General features: G+C 36.6%; 1 protein-coding gene across 1 annotated transcript in view; it reads right to left on the reverse strand.

Annotated features, from left to right (window-relative positions):
• Positions 1-1,413: 1,413 nt before the first annotated feature.
• TMPRSS11A (transmembrane serine protease 11A) overlaps positions 1,414-24,024 on the reverse strand; it is a gene marked incomplete at its 5' end in the record, with an annotated part of 30,515 nt that continues 7,904 nt past the window's right edge. Inside the window, 8 exons of the mRNA XM_079919815.1 lie at positions 1,414-1,646; positions 3,407-3,549; positions 6,158-6,417; positions 8,606-8,777; positions 10,676-10,714; positions 15,196-15,356; positions 17,320-17,387; positions 19,346-19,417. Of these exons, the coding sequence (XP_079775941.1) occupies positions 1,485-1,646; positions 3,407-3,549; positions 6,158-6,417; positions 8,606-8,777; positions 10,676-10,714; positions 15,196-15,356; positions 17,320-17,387; positions 19,346-19,417 (1,077 nt within the window). The 3' untranslated portion in view covers positions 1,414-1,484. The remainder of the gene's footprint in view (positions 1,647-3,406; positions 3,550-6,157; positions 6,418-8,605; positions 8,778-10,675; positions 10,715-15,195; positions 15,357-17,319; positions 17,388-19,345; positions 19,418-24,024) is intronic.

A 24,024-nucleotide genomic window follows, 5' to 3' on the forward strand; every position in this document is an offset into this window, starting at 1 on the left:
TACTGGCCCATATGACGTGTAGTCTCTCCTAAGCTTTAAAATTCTGTGAGTCTAAGTTATGGATCAATTTTTATGGTGAATAAATTTTAAATCTCTTTTAGATTATTTTAGGATTTTTAAAAAAATTATTTACTTTATTTTTGGCTGCGTTGGGTCTTCGTTGCTTTTAGGATTATTTTTATGCCTTATTAATAGGACATAGGGGAGATTGTTATAAAATCACTCAATTTTCTAACAGTTTGGCTTATATCTGGACTGCATGAGTAAACGACGCCCCACCTATAAACCCTGATGTTTAGTCAGCATTGTCACACAGAGTAACAGTTTCCACAAAATCTTCATTTAATTGTATCATGGAATACATGAGCCTGACTCACCTAATGTCTTCATGAGACACTTAGGGGGTTCATTTAATCACTTTGTTCATGTGTTCTTTATGGTTGGTCCTCAAAATTTATATTTATTAAATTAAAACAAAAACTATTGTTTCATGGTTGCAATAGTCAGGCTGTTGCTGCAAGGCTTAGGAGATAATTGGCTGCAGCAATACACAGGAATAAACTTTTTCTTTCTGTGTGAAAGGATAATGCTCATTAATTCTTCAACATATGAACAAATTCTCATTTTTTCTAGGCATTTAAGCGTACAACAATAATGTACAAAGCTGCCTCCTGGTGGTCCAAACATGTAAACGCATCTATAAAATATCCAATTTTTGTGCCATTTTTTTCGGACTGCTCATGAAGTTACTATCACCTTCCCCCCAATTTTTGTAACAAAAATACATCTTTGATTAGCTAATTACTGTATATATTCATTAAGCAGGCTTTTTCTGGGTATATCTGAAGGTAGGGATATTCTCTGTGTGTGTGTGTGTGTGTGTGTGTGTGTGTGTGTGTGTGTGTATGTATGTTAAAGAATCACTGAAAAATTAGGGAGATTTTGCAGCAAAGGTTATAAGCTCTCTGGCTTGATTTATCACCATATTTTGTTTCCTAGATATAACTTTTAAAAAAATTAGGATCCCTCCAATGGGTTTATAAATTGAAAGCATGGAAAATTTCTTTGGAAAATCTGTAAGAACTAGAAAAAAGTATTTGTGACCTCTAGAGAAATGATAGAAAATTATGTAAGGGTTTCCTAAACTCAGAGTTCAAAAAGTTTCTCACTTAAGGGAAAAAGACACTCTAAAAATCATACAGATTATCCTCAAAAATTTGCATTGCTCCTCTTTTATACTCTAGCTTGCTGATTTAAAGAGCTCAGTATCTCTGCTGTATTTTTCAAGCCAGGCTAAACTGACCCACTACCTTATAAATTTAAATCCTTTACAAATTGGCTATGGGATTTTGATTGATTAAAGTGATTCTGAAATAAAACATATCATTTAATCTCACTTCATTGTACTACAACCACAGAATATATGGATTCTCATACATGTATGACCTGCATACAGCTCTCAATGTTTAACTTGTAATAGTGAATTAGAGGCCTGTTCTTGAAGTAATCCAGTTTCGGTAATAAGCCACTTTTGTGTAGACTCCAGGTTTGTTCTTTTGCCCACAGTTATCTCCCCAGCTCACAATTCCAATGAGATACCAGGTATCTTTAAGATCCTTTCCAACTAAAGGTCCCCCAGAATCACCCTGAAATTAAAAAAAGAAAAAAGAGAAAGAAAATTAGCTAAATGTAAAACTTGTTACTTAAGATAGTTTGATGAACCACATATTTTATTATTAGACAGTATATGTATAGATTAACAATTCTAGGATAATTAGTTGAAACATGGGTTTCAAAAGTTATAAAATTCAATTTCCACATTTTATTTTTTCAACTTTATAGATGAATAATTCACAAATAAACATATATATTTAAAGTGTACATCGTGATAATTTGACATATATACTTTGTGAAATGATTACCACAATCAGGTTAATTAACACACCCACACCTCACAATACTTTGTGTATGTGTGGGTGTATGTGTGTAGTAAGAATGCTTAAGGTCTACTCTTAGCAAATTTCAAGTACACAACACAGAAAGTCAATCTGATGTTAGTTTTTTCTGACTTCAAGTAAGGTGCCTGAGCTTCTGTTTTATCAGACAAAGCACCTCCCGATGTACCCCAGTAGCAATCCCTGTATTCCTGCTTAGACCCCTGTGCCTGAGTCACTTCCTCGATAACTTCCTCAATTTTTCTATGACTAGAGCTTTGCCTTATTATGTACTGAACAGTCATGGGGCAGGAATCTTACCTCTGCTCCCCAGTCCAGTGAAAGCTCTTTATGACCACCAGTCTTTCCAGAGGCTTATCACTGATCTTACTGTTCATCTAGATTCTCATTTTCAGTGTGTTCCTGTCACCACCTCCCACTTGCCTGTCATGGCATGAACCTCTCTTTGGATTCCCTGAATTTTAGATGCCTCCTCCACATTCTCAGCAACTGGGGCTAGATTCTGCTCTTGCCCAGCGTGTATGCTTGCAAAACTCCCTGCTATTTTTCTGACAGAGGTTGTCTATGTTGTGTAATTGGTGGGACTCTGCGCAGGGCTTTCTGCCACCTGATAACAATACAATTCCCATCATTTTAGCATGTGGAATCACCTCCTTGGAGTTTTCAGGAATCTCTCATTATAAAGCAAGTGCCTCCAGGAAGAAACACACTTTACTCCTTTGTCCAAAAATATACATGCAGGATAGATGCTGGACAACAGAGTAGGCCACTGGAAAGGGGACTAGATATTCACACCATGGCCTAATCCACCTTCTCAGCATTAACAGCTTCTCACCTCTCATCCTCCTTAGGCTGAGACCCAACAGAGTACTTGGAGTTGCCTCAAATATGAATTATAATTTCACACCTTCAGAATTTTAGCTATGCTTTTTCTCTTTTCTATAATATTCCCCTCTTATTCTATAGGGTAAGTGCTCTTTATCCTTCAGGCCTCATTGAAGTATCGTCTCTCTAATACTTGTTCCAGAAATGTTCCTTCAAGCTAAAAATGTTTGTTCTCCACACTTGAAACTAATACAATATTGTAAATCAACTATACTTTAATAAAAGTTTTTGTTCTCTGTTATATAATTTATAACATTACATCATAGTTCATTGTTCATCATTGTTTCCTTTCTAAATGTGAGCTCTTTAAGGAAAGGGACTCTGCTTTATGAACCTGTGGATTTTTGGTATTAAGAAAATTTAATTTTATTGGTTGGTTGATAGCATCAAAGAAACTCTTTGCTTATTTTGTTTTGCTTAATAAAACATTTAAAAATATGTGTTTGAGATTTGCATTTATAAATTTTTGAACAGACAAGATCTCTGTATTTTACTAAAATAAAGAGCATTTTGAGCCAGATACATTTTTTGAGGTCATGATATCAAAATAATCTCTCTCCACCTACCAGACAGGCATCATAAATTCCTTCCAGATAGCCAGCACAAAACATCCCAAATTTTATATGTCTGCCATACATATGTGGCTGCTTGCACACATCATCACTTATGATTTTCAGTCTGGCTTCATGAAGATCATTTTGGGATTCCCCTTAAGGAAAAACAAAGTAATTTTAGTGTTTACAGTAAACATCTTAGCTAGAATGAAGTGTGGACCTTTTCCCGATTTTTTTTTCATACTAAAATTGTTGATACAGGATGAGGTTAATGTAAGCAGCTCCTAAAGAAAAAAAATTCTGTTTAATATCTGGTATATGTAAATGATAATCGTCCTTATCTCATTTTTATAAATACCTATACTAGCAAGAAAAACATTTTGTTTCTTTTTCTGGAACCTTTGTACCTTAAAAAACAATCAGTTAATGTATTTAGGACGGCATTTTTAATTTTTATTTATTTATTTATTTTATTTTATTGTTATTTTTTTTTGCGGTACACAGGCCTCTCACTGCCGCGGCCTCTCCCGTCGCGGAGCACAGGCTCCGGACGCGCAGGCCCAGCGGCCATGGCTTACGGGCCCAGCCGCTCTGCGGCACGCGGGATCCTCCCGGACCAGGGCACGAACCCGTGTCCCCCGCATCAGCAGGCGGACTCCCAGCCACTGCGCCATCAGGGAAGCCCAGGGTGGCATTTTTTAAAAAATAAAGTTTGTATTTCTAGATTCCAGATTGTTCCCAGAAACTTCTCAGGCCTAGTTTGCTTCCCTGGCTTGATAAAATAACTATATACATTTACTTTATCCTTTACATTTTATGAAGAACTTTCACATACATAATGACATTTAAAGGCAATGATTTCATTACCTCTTACAATTTTGGGACTCCAGATCATAAACTAGATCCTGAGTTATAGAAACCAGTATTAATGCAGAAGACAACTATTTATGATGGAAAACAATAATATCACAAGCATTCAGAGTTTCTTTATATCAACCATATGCTGATTGGGAAACTGACCCTGTAGTAGACAGAATTTTACTATGATCCCCAAGATTCCTATGTGATCTCCTTTCTCTGAGGTATGGGTGGGATCTGTGAATATTATGGATGTCATTCTTATGATTAGGTTATGTTCTGTGGCACAGGAGAGGGAATTTTGCAGATTAATTAAGATGTAGTCAGTCTGACAGTGAGTTCATAAAAAGGGAGATTTTCCAAGGTGGGCCTGACCTAATCCTGTGAGCCCTTTTAAAAAGGGCTTAGGCCTTCCCTAAGTTCAGAGAGTTTTCGCTAATGGTGTTGGAGAAGCAAGATGCCATGAGCTCTGCAGCTGCAAGAAACTGAGTTCCATCAACAACCAGCTTGGAAGAGAACTCAGAGCCGTAGATGAGACCACAACCCCAGCCAGCACTTTGATTGCTGTTTTGTGAGACCCTGAGAAGAGAACCCAACTAAGCTATGTCTGAACTTCTGACTCATGGAAACTGTGAGGTAATAAATGTGTGCTCTTTTAAGTTGTTAAATTTGTGGTAATTTGTTACACAGCAGTATAAAACTAATATAGATACTAATTTCTGTAGAATGCCAATTCGGGATTTATTTCTGGACAGGTGTGTTTGCTAAAATGTTTTAAAAATGCTCAAATTATTCTGTTCTTTGAATATAATTGGTGTAATTTTTTTTGCCTACTACATTATCAATTAAAAATAATTCATGTCGGGCTTCCCTGGTGGCGCAGTGGTTGAGAGTCTGCCTGCCGATGCAGGGGACACGGGTTCGTGCCCCGGTCCAGGAAGATCCCACATGCCACGGAGTGGCTAGGCCTGTGAGCCATGGCTGCTGAGCCTGCGTGTCCAGAGCCTGTGCTCCGCAACGGAAGAAGCCACAACAGTGAGAGGCCCGTGTACCGCAAACAAAAAAAACAAAAAAAAAATTCATGTCCAGTGCCGGGAAGGGTTGAAATGCATATTGTAGGTGACAGTGTAAATTCATAAATTTTTCATAAAACTAGTTGGCAAAAAGTTATAAAAATTACAGTCTAACACAACACTGTAAATCAACTATACACCAATAAAAATTAATTAAATTAAAAAAAAACCCATAGGAAACAAACAAACAAAAAGTATAGCCTATAAGTCCTATACATCCCTGAACTGTTTCTCAACTATTGTGGGAATGCTTAATGACATTTCTCAGAAAGTGTTGATTTTTTTCAAAGAATCAGCTTTTTATTTCATTAATTTTCTCTATTTTTTGCTTTTGATAGAATTCATTTTCACTCTTACCTTTATTATTTCCTTCTTCCTGTTTATTTTAGGTTTATTTTGCTCTTCTTTTCTAGTTTCTTGAAATGAGAATTTATGTTATTGATTTGAGACCTTTCCTGTTTTCTAATGTATGCATTTGCTATGTTTCCCTCTCTCTTTACTGTTTTAGATACATCCTGCATGTATTGATATTTTTTCATTTTATTCTATGTATACTTAAAATTTTCTTCAAGATTTTCTCTTTGACCTATGAATTATTTAGAAGTGTATTGCTTAATTTTTAAGCATTTAGAGATTTTCCTATTATCTGTTACTGGTATCTAGTTTGATTCCATTATCATCAGAGAGCATACTATGTGTGATTTCCATTCTTTTACCCTAACTAATCCAACCAAACTGTGTGGAAAAGTCTGACAGAATAATATTGATGGACATTAAATCACACTGCCATAAATACGGCTTAGTGCTCCATGATTCATTTTGGGATACCCACCACCATGAAAAAGTGCTCCAAATCCTGTGACATAGACAGTTGAATTTGGTTGGAAGGACACAGAGGCTTCTGGCAAACAAACTCTTCGGATCTCATCAGTAAAGGTGACGCTGGATGATAATTGCACAACAGCAATGTCGTATTCTTTTGCTGGGAAGTGATATCTCTCATGGACAATAATTCTTTCGATATTTCTTTTCATTAATGGAGGATTGATTGTTGTTCCAAAGCTAACAGTCCATTGATGTGGATTTGATTTACTGGAAAAGATTAGAAATGAACAGAATATATGAACTGCATTACAATAATTGCATGCAGGCTAATAAAGGAGAAAATTCCACCCTAAAACACTTGGTTGCAATGATAGTTTTCTTTGACCATATAGTCTTTTGCTACTGTTTTGAAAGATAAAATGTATACAAACGGCATCTTTGAGCTGAAATTCAGTATAGAATTATTGAATTTTAGAACTGTAAAGCACATAAAATATTATTCATTTATTTCTTCAGCAAATATTTATTAAACATCTACATGTTGAACCTTATTTGAAGTGCCGGGGATAAAGTGGCAAACAAGATAGAAAGGTCCCTGCTGGTGGGTGTATTCGATTTCAGTGAAGGAAAAAGAGCAAAACAAATGAATGAATAGATAAATAATTTCCCACAGTGATAAGGTCTATGAATAAAATAGGGCAATGGAATAGAGTACAAGGGGGTAGTTAGATAAGCCTCTTGAGATCATGGCATTTGGGTTGAGACACGGTTGATGAGGAGTCAGCTGTGAGAAGGTGGGGTGACAAGTTTTCAGGCAAACATCTCAAGGGCTTAGACCAGACAGGCTGCAGTTCAGGACACAAGGGAATTACGGTGGGGGATGAGATCGGCGAGGTAGGCGGGGGCCAGATTTTAGAGTGTCTTATACGTCGTGAATAAAGTGCTTAGATTTTATTCAAGTGATATGGCAATTCACTGGATGATTTTAAGCCAAGCATAATGTAGTCTCATGTTAAAAAAAAAAATCACATTGTTTCTTTCCAGAGAGTAGATTGTTAGAGGGCAAGAGTGAATGAGGCAAAGTTGTCATAAGTCCTATGAGAAATGACCAAGTGTGGGTGACTTCTAGCTTATGGGCTTGAGCAGCTGGTAGATCCTGGCACATACAGGGACTGGGAAGGTCATCTAGTAATGAAAGGTCCTCTAGTAAAGGCTTTGTTTTATACTTAAGGAAAATAGGGCCTAGATGGTTTAAATTATATGCCTAGTATCACATGTCTGCTTGTCTCTCTCTGTTCTTTATAGGACACCATCTTCCACCAAAATGTATTATTAATAATGAGATTAATGTTCCTTAACTAATTAATTGAACTAACATCATCCAAGAGGGATAAGCAAAGAGACAGGTACTGCCGATATAGATACTTGTTTCTCAACCTAATTATTTCTTTTTTTTTTAAATTGAAGTATAGTTGATTTATAATGTTGCAGGTATACAGCAAAGTGATTCATTTTATATATATATATATATATATATATATATATATATATTCTTTTTCAGATTCTTTTCCATTAGCGTTAATTACAAGATATTGATTATAGTTCCCTGTGCTATACATAGGTTCTTGTTGTTTATCTATTTTACATATTGTAGTGTGTATCTGTTAATACCAAATTCCTAGTTTATCCCTCCTCCCTTTCCCCTTTGGTAGCCATAAGTTTGTTTTCTATGTCTGTGAGTCTATTTCTGTTTTGTAAATAAGTTCATTTGTATCTTTTTTTTAGATTCCACATATTAGTGATATGATACTTGTCTTTCACTGTCTGACTTACTTCACTTAGTATGATCATCTCTAGGTCCATCCATGTTGCTGCATATGACATTATTTCATTCTTTTTTATGGTTGAGTAATAGTCCATTGTACATATATACCACATCTTCTTTATCCATTCACCTGTTGATGGACACTTAGGTTGTTTCCGTGTCTTGTCTACTGTAAATAGTGCTTCTGTGAACATTGGGTTGCATGTATCTTTCCGAATTAGAGTTTTCTCTGGATATATGCCCAGGAGTGGGATTGCTGGATCATATGGTAGCTCTATTTTTAGTTTTTTAAGGAACCTCCATACTGTTTTCCATAGTGGCTGCACCAATTTACATTCCCACCAACAGTGTAGGAGGGTTCCCTTTTCTCCACACTCTGTTCAGCCACAGTTTCTTTATTTAAAACCTTAAGGACCTGATACTAGGATAATGACTACTACCCCTACTGACTTTCCAAATAAGTGTAAGTGTAACACAATTTTAGAAAAGAAACTGAAAGAAGTTTTTCTCATTTTACCTCAGTAATATTTGGGGACATTGATTATTACTCAGAAGATGATAAAACTCAGAGGTTTTTTTTTAAGCAGTAGTAGTAGCAGTAGTAGTAGTAAGTTAACGTCAATCACTTACATCCTAAAGCAGTGCGCTGCGGTAACAAGCCACGTATTACTAATCAAGGTGGCGCCACATTGATGTATGTCATTATGCTGAAGGGAAGCTTGCCAAGGCCAGGAAGACTTGCCTGCAATCTCTCCGGATATTATTCTGTTCACTATTAATGGAACAGCTCGTTTACCACAACCTGAAAGAGATGACCTCATTAGATTGTAAGAAACATCTCTATAATCCCTGATACAGAGAAACTAGTAGAGTACTGCAGTGCAATATTTGCATGTCATTATATAAACATGTACAATATTAATATCCATCCTCTGTATTTCCTGATAGTTGATGTTTTGCTTACTCCCTCCCTTTATAGATGTGGATATATATTGCCTACTAAAGCTATGTAAGGCTGTAAAGTGTTGACACACCAAAAAGTGTATGTCCTGAGGACCTGCAGTGTCAATTATCCAGATGTTCTGGGAGCTCCTACTAAGATTATTGTTTCCCAGTTTTAGATGTTCCCACCATGTTACTTTGACATGAAGCCCTCACCAAAAGAACTAGTCAGAGAAGTAATTGCTAATTCCTTGGAACTCCTACCCCCATACAGTTTTCTGAGTGACTAGTTCCTAAAGTGAGCACGGGTTAATGTATCATGACCAGTCTCTTACTCTTCGGGATGGAGGGTTCTATGTTTCCACATAAACATCACATTCACTATTGGTAGGAATAAATATGTACTTTATTATGTGCATCAGATCAGAGATTAGTTTGATGCTTAGGGTTCCTGCTAAGAATTAAGCCTGTTTAAAGCATGGTGCTCATAAAGAAAACATGGTAGGTTCAATTCTTGTTCCAACAAATTAGGTATCAAAAAGGAAATTCACTTTACTGGTACTGATTACACTCCTTCTGTGGCCAGTCATTTTAGAAATCCCCATCACTCTGCCATCTCTAGTTTAGACTACTATTTTTCTCATCTGAAGGACTGCAATAGCTTCCCTGTTCATCTCCCTGCCTCCAGCTTTGCTCTTCCAGTCCATTCTCCACACTGAAAACTGAGTGACCTTTCTGATGTGTGTAAAACCCTTCAGTGACTTCTCATTGCCCTCCAAACAAGGTCGAAATGTTTCAGCATGGTTCTGGTCCTTGATCATTATTAATCACACCCCTTTCCCATGCCCACCCTATTCTGTATTACAGCCACACTGACATTTTTCAATGACAAGAAATGACCGTGTTCTTGCTTTTCTGAAGACATTTTTACATTCTGCTCCCCCTGCCCGAGACACTCATTCCACTTGTCACTTGATTTTCTGTCTTTCCTTTCACCTCAAGGATCACTTTGTGACCCCACAAGACCAGGTTAGGTGGCTCTGATTGACTCTCATAGCACTGTGCTCTGTCTCTGTCATAGCGTTTATCACACTGTTTTAACATTTCCTGATTTATTTATGTCTTCCCCTACCTTCAAACTCCTAACTTTAGAGGAGGAATCATGTCTTATTGACACTTGTATTCACTTTCTGGCACTTGGTAGATGTTAAAAAATTATTTATTGAATGAATGAATAAAATGTATAGTGTGTTTGCAAGACACAGATGAAAATGAAAGAACAACTTTCCTAAAATTCATCACTGCTATTATAAAATCTTTCAAAATTTAGGTCACAGTGATATAAAGTGAGTGAGTGGAGCTGCTGTCAACCATCAAGATGGGTATAATAAGTAAATTTTATAGGTCAGTCACAAATTATGGGGTCTCTTTCCCATTTATCACTTTCTCATTTTATTTCTCAGTAGAAAGCATATTTCATAGCATTCAAAAAATTAGCAAGGCAAGTTTATTTATTCCAAACCAGAAATATATAATTTCTTCAAACTGCCCCCAAATTCCCACCATGTAAAATGTTTTTCTTGAACATTACAAAAAGATTGGTCTTAGGGAAAAAAAGTATTTTCATCTCTTACTCAATTGTTATTCTCTCCCAAAGAAAATGTGGGACATGGGTGGGAGATTATGAGGTAATATTTGAAGATATTATCCTCCCTGATATGGAAATTGAACTTGTTTTTACAAGCTAACTAGACTTACATGCTTGGACAGTTAGCTTCCCTGTCGATGAGCTCATTGCTGAAAAACAAAATAGAGCAAAGAATGATAATTTGATATTCTTCTGGTTGGTCTCAATGACCAGAAATTATCAGAGGATACTGACCGCATATGGATTCTAGAAACTTGAGCATATAGATCAGTCAGGAAAGTGGTTATCTGATATAACAGAATATGTGTACAGTTTTTGTAGAGATTTATAGGCAACCGCTGATTAGGTGGGTAATACAAGCAGTAGGTAATTAAGGCACAAATATTGGATGATCAAAACTCACAAATCATTTGTATTAATACAGAACAGTGGTTTTCCAATGGTGCAGGATAAAGCTTCTTTGGATTTTATTTAAGGAAATAGAGAAAGAGGGGAAAGAGGGAGCAACTAGATGGGGTCTTCAGGTTCAAACCCAGGCTCAACCAGAACAGGTCTGCTTTTATCTCTTCTCTTTTTTTTTTTGTTACCGGTACACGGGCCTCTTACTGCTGTGGCCTCTCCCGTTACGGAGCACAGGTTCCAGACGCACAGGCCCAGCGGCCATGGCTCACGGGCCCAGCCGCTCTGCGGCATGTGGGATCCTCCCGGACCGGGGCACGAACCTGTGTCCTCTGCATCGGCAGGCGGACTCTCAACCACTGCGCCACCAGGGAAGCCCTATCTCTTCTCTTTATTTAAGATTTCGCATAAGCCTTTCTTTGGTCAAAGGGTTTGGGAATGGAAAAAAAAAAAAAAAAAAACTTTGAAAACTACCACATAAACTATATTTAAAATACTTCTAAAACATGGTTCCTAAATTATTAAAATTATTTTTTTCTGAGGTATAAACTACTGTATATTCTTATCAAACACCGGCTGAATATTGGTAAAGGCCAATTATTGGACAGAATCTAAGATTAAATTCTGTCATTTCCAACAAAGTTAGGAATCTGATAAAGGAAATACAAACATTTAAACTTAAGCTGACGGACAGTTGCATGAAAACTGTGATGTTTTTCAAAATAAAAGGGCTTAATGAGTAGAATGAGGGTAGATTGGTTTTACTTATTTCTACCAATGCCATGTTTCTCAGACTCATATTCTTTGTATCTAATTTCTCATTATACACAATAAGAATGTTTCTTTCTACTTACCTTCTATAAATTTCACTTGGGAAACTAGTGATAATGAACTCTACAAAGTGGGAGCTCTTGAGAATATCCAATTCAGGGATACCCTTAAAGGCATACCTAAATCATTATATGGTGAAGAATCAATTTCTCAGGTCAGATTCTCAGTACTTACTTATGAAAGGAACTCAATTTTCAGTCAAATATAGTTTTAAGGTAGTAAATTTCTTATTTTATGTTTTTAAATGTAGACATACCTTGGAGATATTGTGGGTTCGGTTCCAGACCACTGCAATAAGGTGAATATTGCAATAAAGCAAGTCACAAAGTTTTTGATTTCCCAGTGCATATAAAAGTTTACTTTTACACTATACTGTAGTCCATTAAGTGTGCAATAGCATTACGTCTTGAAAAAACTATATATATATATATATATAATTTTAAAATACTTCATTGCTAAAACATGCTAAAAATTATCTGACACTACAGCGTTGCCACAAACCTTCAATTTATAAAAACACAACATCTCTGAAGTGCAATGAAGGGAAGTGAAATAAAAAGAGGTATTTTAATATGTCACATGTTAGTAATAAATTAAAATGGAAAATAGTATAATGTTAGACTTCTTCAGTTAAAACTTCTTCAGCTTAGTTTGAGCAAGATGCAAATCACCCCTTTCCAGGAATGATACCAGGGTGAGTGTAATAGTTGGGAGTGTAATTGAATTTTTAAGGAAAGAGAATGATTACACCTGGAACTAAACTACCCATACACAAGTAACTAGCTGTTTCCCATTTCCAGTTTTGACCAAATGCTTTTACTTTCCACGTCTAGAAGTGAAAAGAAACATTAACACCTTAGTTTTGAAAGTGACCCTCTAACACACTTCTGAGTTGGGAGTAATCATATTCAGGTCAGTACATGCTACAAGTAACATGATGATAACTGGAACCCACATCAACAACAGGTAGGCAGTGAGCCGCTCTTCCACAGCCATGGTGTTTGCAATTCAAAGGAGCTGATTTTAATTTTGCTCTGACACATTACATCACGTGAAAGACCCACACCACACACTTATTTGTCAAGCCAAAACACAGATTCTTGACAAATTATGGATAAATCTTGGGCTGCAGGGTTGTTTCTAGACTTGGTCTAGAATTTCTGTGGTTCTCCATTCATTTGAAGTCCCCCAAATTAAGTTTTGCTGGAGAGCAATGTTTTTGTCTGTAAGAATTGCCTTGAGGATTCTACTGAGCTTTCTACTAAATGGGCCTTTCCTAAGTACTAGTAAACACTGCTCTTTTTATATTTGGAAATTTGGAAAACTTCAAGGTTATAGCTTTTTCTACCACCAGTTACTCACATTAATGCTTTCAGGTTTCCAACGCATATGCACAATTTGCTGGCTTTCTAAGAGGTTATGGCCTATATGTTCCATATTCTATTTTCCTGTGTATCTTCATGGTATTTCTGTGACTTCAGGAATAACAAACATTATCATTGCAAGTTTATAGATGAGAAGATGGAGGCAAAGGCATGGGCCAATTACTTGGGTGTTCCTGCAGTGACTCAGTGGAGTTAGAATTAGGTAACTCTCAAATCAGGTTCTCCATCAGCACATCCTGCCCTTTACTCTACTGTAGTCATTAAAATAAGCTGCAGGTCACAAACTGAACCTATAAGAAACAAAGAGCCCAGACAACTGATGACCATTTCATACTTCATTTCTGGTTTCAGATAGTTCAGGCTTTTAAGTTCCTGGCAGATTAACTGGTTGTTGGAAATTACATAGAACACATCATGTAATTTATCAGAGCTTCCACTATTTCACAACCTCGATTCATTTGTTTCCCCACAAACAAGAAAACAAAGAAGGTGGATTAAGCCCTTGACAGGTTCTTCCCTCCTGGGTTGGGAGAGGTCCCCAGGTTTATTCCCTGACTAGCTGACTCTTTGTCTCATCAGCAAACTCCTGCCCATCCCATTCCTGCAGATTTTCACTTCCTGGTCAGGTTTCCTCTTAAAGGGTCAACCAGACCCTTGCAAGGGCAGGGCCTTCTGTTTCACATCTGATATTAATCACACTTACTCTGAATCTCTTCTGTGACTCATAATTCTGGTGTCCCCTGGAATTTGTACGGGAAATCTGCACTTGTCTTCCAGAAATAGATGCTTGTGGAAGCAGCTTAATGTACAGGGTTAAACAGGTTTCTGTCTAGCTGGTCTCAGAGTCTTTAGTATGCTAATATAAGGGATGAATTTCCAAGAGGTGAATATCATAGACTGAATTTCTGAAATGTGTTTGACCACACCCTTTTTTCACAAGCCTCTCAAGAAATTAGTAATCTAGATTTGAATGTTTGCTCCTTTTTTTAAAAAAGTTATTCATTTATTTTTGGCTGCACTGGGTCTTTGTTGCTGCACACGGGCTTTCTCTATTTGCAGCGAGTGGGGGTTACTCTTCGTTGTGGTGCACGGGCTTCTCATTGCAGTGGCTTCTCGTTGCTGAACACGGGCTCTAGGTGCACGGGCTTCAGTAGTTGTGGCATGCGGGCTCAGTAGTTGTGGCTTGAGAGCTCTAGAGAACAGCCTCAGTAGTTGTGGTGCACAGGCTTAGTTGCTCTGCGGCATGTGGGACCTTCCCGGACGAGGGCTCGAACCCATGTCCCCTGCATTGGCAGGTGGATTCTTAACCACTGCACCACCACGGAAGTCCCGAATGTTTGCTCCATTTAATTATTGGAGTCCTTAGCCTTTTTTGCCCCTCTTTCACATCTATAAAGGTGAATTTGCCTAATTCATAAGAATATAGAAACTAGATGCTGCATGTAAAGGATATAGAGAAGGGCCTTGATAAAGATTACTTCTCGTTCCTATGGTTTCTTTTCTAGTTTAGTGATTTTTAAAGCATTACTTATAAGAAGGCTTTAGTGGCTCCAAAATTGATTTACCATTTTCTCAAATGCCCATAGGAAAAAAAGTTAACATAAACTCCATGATTTCACTGTTTACAGAAACTATTCATATTTTTAAAAGGCAACAAATGAGTTTATGTTTTAGAAACAGAAAAACAGTTTTTGCTAAACACTTGGTATTTTCACCTGCTTAGTCATGGAGGAAGTGGCTGGCTCAGATTGACTATGTTAGTGGTAAAGGTTTGATTTTATTTCTGGATGAGTGCCAGTCAATTACTACAGAAAAAAATCACTTGACAACTAACTTCAGACATGCTTTCATCAGAGAATAACAAAACCTTTAAAAGTCACTTTTTTAACTTGAAATTTTTTCCATCTGAATTCTAGCCATTATTTGGAATAGAAATAATGGTAAATAAGTTTATGATTAGACAAAAAATGGACTTAATAGAGAACTTCACATCACATAGAAAGGCACCTACTTACCATTAACTTCAACTGACGAGGCATTTATTGACAAAGCTCTGGTGTTACTTATCTTCTTATATAACATGCTACGGATTTTCCTTTTTCTCACTGCCCTTGACTCAGCAGAGGGGAACTGGAACACCATAATCACATCTACTGTCACACCATCTTCCTCTGGACTGTGACACACAAGAGAAAGGTACTTGTTCAAAAAATACATCCAGTATTATCTAACTCTCTTTTCTGTATTGTCTTCTCCTGAATTATGCCTCAGTTGTTGAAAGTGTCAAGAACTAATCATCTCACATTGATAACTCATATATGTCACTTTCTGACTCAAGATCATTTCATATGTTCCCTCTTCAAGTTTTCATTATGTTCTGAGTGAATTTTCCCCATTAATTTGAAGGCTTGCTATAGCATTTGAGTTAGACTCAGACACCAAAATTTTATCATCAAAATTATAAACCCTGAGAATTGGAAAAAACTTTAATGGTGTCTTTGGCCAGTCCCTCGTGTGATACCTTCATCAGCTCTACAGCTTCCATGATAAGTGGTCATCTAACCCCAGCACAGTAATTAAAAAGATTTACTTCTCTAAAGAGGGTATTTCTCTTTGGTCAGCTCTGATTTTAAGAGAGCTCTTCACTTGGAGTTGAAATATGTCTCCCTAAAGCTTACATTCCATAGGCTTAGGTCTACCAGTTGGGACATACATAAAACATCAGTTCCCTCTTCCACATAAAATATTTGAAGACAGTGATATTCTTGGTGTCTGAGTCTTCTCCAGATTACACATGTCCAGTTCCTTGAACTTTTTTCATATACACAAGTTCAAGCCCCTTCACTTGTGGGGTTGAATTTTTCCATACTCTTAAAGTAGGAAAACCAAACAATTAAAGGACTTTAAGAAAAACGGAAACCTATGTGTTGATCTGCCATGTCTTTTATTTTTACATTTCAAAAGATCCAAGCTCTAAAAACCACTGAAGCCCTATTTTCCTGAATTCTTCGATTTAAAAAAAGAGGGAATCATATCAGTTTAAAGGCATTTTATATATTGTGGTTCATTTTAGGCTTTGGAATGTGAAGATATAAATAAACAGAATTTTATGTCAAATTGGTAAATATACAATCTAGTAATTTTCCCTGTTTTTAAATCAGAGGGAAAACATTGTTTACCAAGTGGGATTTCCCTGGACCCACACAAAAGCTTACAAAATGATAGTGGCTACAAATTCAAAGGAGTTCTTAAGACTATGATAATTTTGCTAGGATGCTATGGCAAGTCAGAATTTAAAAACGGAGGGCATGAAATCTAGAAAGTTTTGGGAAATACATGCTTTTTATCTCCTAAATATTATAAAATTTATCCAATATATATCGTAAAATCCTTCTGGAGGTCACTAGTTACTCGATAAAGGTATAAGGAACTTGGGGTAAGTCTGCCAATAAAGCATTAGCCTATTGATGAGAAAACCGATTATTATTTCCTTCAAATAGATCTGTCTGACTATATTCATTTTCTTTAAGAAGATGAGTCACACAGGCCCATATGTTTGTATCTGTTACGTATATGTTCTGCTATGAGCTTTCCAAATAACACAATTGAAACCTCTGAGCAATTTCTGCAAATGACAGGAGTCTTCCCTCTCCACCACAACAAGCAGAAATTCATTAAAACAGGAACATCTTTTTGTTTGGGCATGGCTCCTCTAACTAGGGCTTCATTACAGGTAAGACTTATGATCCCATTTTGTAGTCAACTTTGCCTTCTTAATACTTTTGAAATGACATGTGTATTGAAAGAATACAGCTTGGTGCATTCAGTGACATGCTGCTGGGTTTTCCCAAAGCTATGGTTTCTGGTAGTCCCAGGCCTTATAATCAGTTGATGGGATTTGAATCCTGGTTCTGTCACTTGCGGAATTTTGAACATATCACTTAAGCTCCCAGAGTCTTAGTTTTTATGTTTACAAACTGGTGATCGGCCCTGTATCTCGAGACTGTTGTCGAAATAATATTTATAAGAAATCCTAGCCAAAAGCCAAACTCATAGAGGCAACAGTATATGAGGGTTCCTATCTCTTTTGCCCTTTGTCACTCCAGGATGTGAATCCACCTTTGCCCAAACATACATACGTCAGTTTGACTACTTGGTTCTTGATATAATGCTTGTTCAAGGCCGAATCTATAAATGTATCATCCACCTGTTATTACAATAAGAGAGAAACTATGTGTTAATAAGATATTTTATGAGAAGAATATACCCCTGATTAAATGTTAAAGCGATAGAAAAATGTTTTAACATGAGTAATATCATGATTTAAACCAGTGGTTCTCAATTCCAACTGTGCAACAGAATCATTTGCAGAATTAAAAAACAAAAAATGACTTAAGATGCTGGGGCCCCTCTCCCAGAATTTTGGTTATAAATTGTCTGGATGGAACCTAGGCATTTGTATTTGTAAAAATCTCCCCAGGTGACTCTAATGTGCTGACATAGGTATCTGGGGTAAAGGTTATCTTCCTAAAACTCCACAGAAGGTGAAGCAGAAAGTTGCAGAGCAGAGATGGGACATGGAGGGAGGCCTTGAGAAGTGGTGGAGAGAACCGTGGCTCAGTGCTGGGTTTGAAGCCTGCTTATCCTGCTGCTCTTGAACTGGGTGACCTTGGAAAAGTTGCTGAACCAAGCTGAGCCTCAGTATCCTAACCTCTAAAACAAAGATATTGCTATGCTACTCATAGGGTTGTAAGGATTAAACACATATAAAATGCTGGGTATATTTTGGTAGTAGACTGCCGGTGGATCAGGTTAGCCCCCATTCTGGCATCACAGGTCTCAGATTTCTCTGCAGGTCTTTGGCTATAAGTACAGGGAAGAGGCATTAGAGATTTAGGAAAGAGCTAAAAATTTTCTAATTGTTGTTGATTCTGAGCCCTAGGGTAGGTCAGGAAGGAAGAAAGAGTAAGGTGATTTTACAGGTTTAGGTCAAAGTTGTGTTCCTCAGTTTATGTCAACAGGGGAGGAGAACAAAAACTACTGTTTGGGGTCCATTTGCACAGAATTTTAATTGCCTGCCTAGACATTATGATGCTGTGACTTATCACACCTAGATTTTTGCTTGCAGTATCCCCCAGTGACCACCTGGTGGCAACAGTGTCATCTGAATGCAGGCACTGCATTTCATATTTGATAGTAGATGAGCCAAATGTGCTCATCTATTTAGGACAAAAATTATGTCCTAAATCCTTAAGAAAGAGACAAGAAAACCACCTCTCATTTTGAAAAACCCAAAGAATGGAAATAAAAAAGAAGACTGTTTCAGAGATCAAGGAACAAGTTGTGACTTCCTTAGCAGTATCAGGCATTCATAAAAAGCTTAATTGGGAAACAAAATATATATCCCCCTTACTCCTTATAATAACTGTATGAAATAAGAATTATTTTGATTCTTATTTCATTTGAAGAGGAAACTGACACTCGGAGACATCATGTGAATTTCCCTAGCATCATGTGGATTAGTAAACTGGGACTTAAATCTAGGTCTTCTGTCTCTAGGTCCATCTCTCATCAATCACACAACCTCCTTGTTAAATGTGATGTACATTTTACTTCAATTTCTTTCATAGAACATACAACAATAAGTTATAACATAAACAGTCGATTGACTTAAAGTATAAAACTTTTAAACATATATTTGGTAATATATTTTTAAACTTTAGATCAAAGACAGTATTTAGAAAATAGAGAAATTGCTTGTATCCAGAATATACACTTACTTGTACTTAAATAAGAAAAGCTTAAATGGGCTGAAGAAATGTGGGGTTTATATGTTAGAAATGAAATTATTTTGTAAGTTATGTTTTTGCAAGACCACTAATTGTTTTAATCATTTCTCTTCCGACATACACAGCCAGTCCTATTGCTCAGTATCTGGGGGAAATCCAAAAGAAAAGAAAAGACTAACCAAAACAAAGGGGAGAAAAATGACCAGTATTAAAAGGAAAAAAAAGTAAATAGTGTTTGGGTATCTAAAGAAGTTTGGTTTGTAATTATCCTCTGAAATTCTACCCGCAATAGATCCCTTGGCTGTTTGTGACTTGTTGGTGAAGGTACTGGATTAAGTTTTTGACTCTGGATGACATCATTCATCTGGCAAAATACCTGCTGAGAAGAATATCTAGCCCCAGCATCCATTCCATCTTTGAATAGTTCAGGTGTCTGGGAAGATAGGAGCTGAAAGAATAACATAAGAAGAATCTAGGTAGAAGTAACTTTGGTAATCACAGAAATATAGAATTCTCTTCTCTATAATTCAAATTCCAGGACCGTGTCCCTATAAAGCCTCATTGGTTGGGTCTGGGGTGAAGCCCAGGATCTTTATGTTATCCTAAAAGATGCTGGGGCACAGAGACTAGCTAACAGCGTTCCTACACTAAAGGAATTTAAAACAGGGAAATCAGAGAAAACATGAACGTAAACTTTATTGCTGAATGGAGTTTATGTAAGAACTAGCTTTCTAGAGACCCCACCCAAAAATGTTTCCCTGGCAGATTAAGGCCTATTTCATCAGAAACATTCTGCCAGCATTTTGGCATTCTAATTCTAAATTCTCAGAAGTTTCAAAGGACACTTTTTTTAAGCTGTGTGCCAAGTTGTTCTAAGTTTATTATTTACATATCTTAATAGAGTTAGTGATTTATAAATCTATCTTGCTCCCATTTGGAGCCATTTGTAGAGTCTTGTAGTTGGAGTTAGTCCCTCATGTTGAACAAAAGACCTTCTTTCAAGGTAGTACCTCTTTATATTTGATGATTTTGAAATGCTGGAAGTTGCACTAAGTTCTAAGAGGGCAACTGCAGGTTAGTTGGGTGTTTAATGGAAGAGTTAGGGAGAGGCCTTCAATTCAAACAAACAGACGGGCCCAGCAATTTAACTCTCATTCCCAGACTACCTCTGTTCACACATGTAGCCCGCCTTTCAGTTTAGATGCTTCCCAGCTTGCTCCTCTCACAGCAGTCTTTGTACTCACATAGGGGTGTTTCAGAGCTGAGACCACTAACTTCAGAGAGATATGCCACTGAAGACTGGCCAATGGAATATGAAGGCAGTTTCTACCAACATCTCACCAGATGAGTGCCTGATAACTAAAAGTTTAGAGCCAAAACATGCCAAAAAAAAAAAAATTCAGATCCTGTTGCTTTCTCCTAATTATAATAAGAGTGGCACACAAAGGATGGTATAAGAGATGCTTTTAAAAAACACACCTTTAACCTTAAATAAGGTTCAATTGAAGTTGCTTTACTCCAGGACTGAACTCAAGGTAGAAATAGAGATTAGAGCACAATTGCATTTGAGTCTCTGGTCACAGAGTCATATGTTCAAGGGCCTCACCATCTGTCATTCATCCCCACACCCACAACCCCCATCAACACCACCATTACCTTTCATGCTTGATAGTGCTGTTTTCAGGCATGTCCTGTTTCCCTCTGTACTTGCCCTTCTCAGGCTATTCCTTTGGTCTGTAGTCCCCTCTCTGATTCTGCTGGCTCTGCTTTTCTGAATCACAACTCTCCTTCAAAGTCTATTTCAGATAAGACCTACTTTGGGTTTATTCCTTGAACCTTGAGGAAAGAGTAATCTTTCCTCTTCCTGTCCTAATTGTTCTTATTCCTCTTATATCTTCTACTCCTTAATATAGTTATTTATGAAAATATATTATCTCCTCTACTAAACTGCAAACCTTTTATGGATAGGGACAATCATTCTTCTTTTCATACTCTACAATATGTAAGAATTCAGCATGCTTTTTTGAATGAATTAATAAAAGGAAGTGAAAATTTGTTTATCAGAAAGCCTTGCATTTATCAGGAAGATTTTATTAGTGCTTTTAATGAGATTTACATCATATTGAGATCAGTGCTCCTAGAGAAAAAAGAAAACTGCACATGAAGTATTTGAGGGGAATTTTTTCTCCTTGTTGACATTTTCAGTAATTTGATTCCTATGGATTAAGAACTCCTACCCATTGATATGTACAAGCAACATGTAATGGTTACCCCTCTCCAAAGGCAGCCTATATTCTTTGCCCTCTAAAAATAAAGACCATAATCTTGATCGTTCTTATTGCAATCCTTTAAAGTTGTTATTCTATCTATTTAAAATCCAGATTTTTGGCAAAACCCAAGATTTAAGAAGTCAGCTGTGAATCATTATCCTAAGCCTATGTAGAACATGGCCAACCTGAGCACTGATGGTGCTCACAGGATTTTGATGCTTATTGGTCTTTTGATCTCTTTACCCCTCAAGGAACTAGAAAAAGAACAAACTAAGACCAAGGCTAGCAGAAGGAAAGAGATAACAAAGATAAGAAAAGAAATAAATGAAATAAAAATCAGAAAAACAATAGAAAAGATCAACAAAACTAAGAGCTGTGTTTTTGAAAAGATTAACAAAATTGACAAAACTTTAGTGAGACTATCTAAAAGAAAAAAGAGGACTCAAACAGAATCAGAAATGCAAGAATAGACATTATAACACAAAAATACAAAGGATCATAAGAAACTACTATGAACAATTATAAACCAACAAATTGGATAATCTAGAAGAAATGGATAAATTCCTAGAAAAATACAACCTACCAAGACTGAATCATGAAGAAACAGAAAATCTGAGACCAATAATGAATAAGGAGATTAAATCAGTAATCAAAACCCTCCTCAAAAGGAAAAGCCCAGGACCAGATGGTTTCACTGGTGAATGTTACCAAACAGTTAAATAAGAATTAATGCCAGTCCTTCTCAAACTCTTCCAAAAAATCAAAGAAGAAGGAACACACCCAAACTTATTTTGTGAGGCCAGCATTAACTTTATACCAAAGCCAGATAAGGACACTACAAGAAAATAAAACTTCAGACCAATATTCCTGAAGCAAAAATTCTCAACAGTGTATTAGCAAACTAAATTCAACAGCACATTAAAAGGATCATATACCATGATCAAGTGAGATTTATCTCTGGGATGCAAGGATGGTTTGACATATGCAAATCAATAAATGTGACACAACACATCAATAGGATGAAAGCTAAAAGTCATATGACCATCTCAATAGATGCAGAAAAAGCATTTGACAGAAAACAAGGTTCTTTCATGATAAAAACACTCAACAAATCACGTGTAGAAGGAACATACCTCAACATGATAAACTCCATATATGACAAATGCACAGCTTACACCAAAACTCAACAGTAAAAGATTGAAATCTTTCCCTCTAAGATCAGGAACAAGATAAGAAGGGTGCCCACTCTCACCACTCCTATTCACCATGTTACTGGGAGTTCTAGCTAGAGCAATCAGGCAAGAAAAAGAATAAAAGGCATTAAAATCAGACAGGAAGAAGTAAAATTGCCTTTATTTGCAGATGATATAATTTTATATATAGAAAATCATAAATATGCCACCAAAACACTGTTAGAACTGACCAATGAATTCAGTAAAGTTGCATACATATCAAGAGAAATCAAACATATAGAATCAACATTCATAGTGTATAGAAATTAGTTGTGTTTCTATACAATAACAACAATATATCTGAAGAAGAAATAAAGCAACGCGATTCATAATAGCATCGAAAACAATAAAATACTTTGGGGTAAATTTAACTAAGGAGGTAAAAGATCTTAACAATGAAACTTCAAGACTTTGGTGAAAGGAGCCCTCGTGCACGGTTGGTGGGAATGTAAATTGGCATAGCCACTGTGGAGAAAGCATGGGGGGAGTCCTCAAAAAACTAAAACTACCATCTGAGCCAGCAATCCCACTTCTGGGTATAGATCCAAAGGAAATTAAAACAGGATCTCAAGAGAGATATCTGCACTCTCATGTTCATCACAGTATTATCCACAATAGGCAAGATACGGAAACAACCTAAGTGTCTGTCAAAAAATAAATGGATAAAGAATATGTATATACATATATATACAGTTGACCCTTGAACAATGTCGTGGTTAGAGGTGCTGCCCCCTGTGCTGTTGAAAATCCCCATATGGCATAACATCCCTCTGTATCCACAGTTCCCATATGGTTCTCTGTATTCATGGTTCTGCATCTGTGGATTCAACCAACCATGGGTCAAATCATATAATCCTACAGTATTTACTAATGAAAAAAAATCTGCATATAAGTGGACCCTTGCAATTCAAGCCCATAGTGTTCAAAGGTCAGCTGTATATTCCTCAGCCAGGAGAAAGAATGAAATTCTGCCAACATGGATGGATTTTGAGGGCATTACACTAACTGAAATAAGTCAGACAAAGACAAATACTTTATTCCAGTTTTATGTGGAATCTAAAAAGCAGAATTCATAGAAACAGATAGTAGAATGGTACTTACTAAGGCTAGGGGATGGGAAAAATGGAGAAATATTGATCAAAGAGTACAAACTTCTGGTTGCAAATTAATAAGTTCTGGTATCCCATGTACATTGTAATGATCATACTTAATGACACTGTGTTATATACTTGAAAGTTGCTAAGAGAGTAGAACTTGTGTTCTCACCACACACAAAAAATGGTAATTATGTGACATGATGGAGGTGTTACAGTGGTAACCATTTTGCAACATAAATGTATCATATCATCACATTTTACACCTTAAAATTACACAATGTTATATGTCAATTATATTTTAATAAAGCTGAAAAAATTGATACAAGGAAATGAAGAAACTAAGAATGAAGACATCTTTATATAATTAGTAATGTAATCCCAATGTGTTGGCTAAGTAAAAGTGGTCTGACAGAGCATATAAATTTATAATCTTTATGGATTTAAAAATTAAATGGG

Source organism: Stenella coeruleoalba, assembly GCF_951394435.1.
Source record: "Stenella coeruleoalba genome assembly, chromosome: 4".
NCBI classification, from domain to species: domain Eukaryota; kingdom Metazoa; phylum Chordata; class Mammalia; order Artiodactyla; family Delphinidae; genus Stenella; species Stenella coeruleoalba.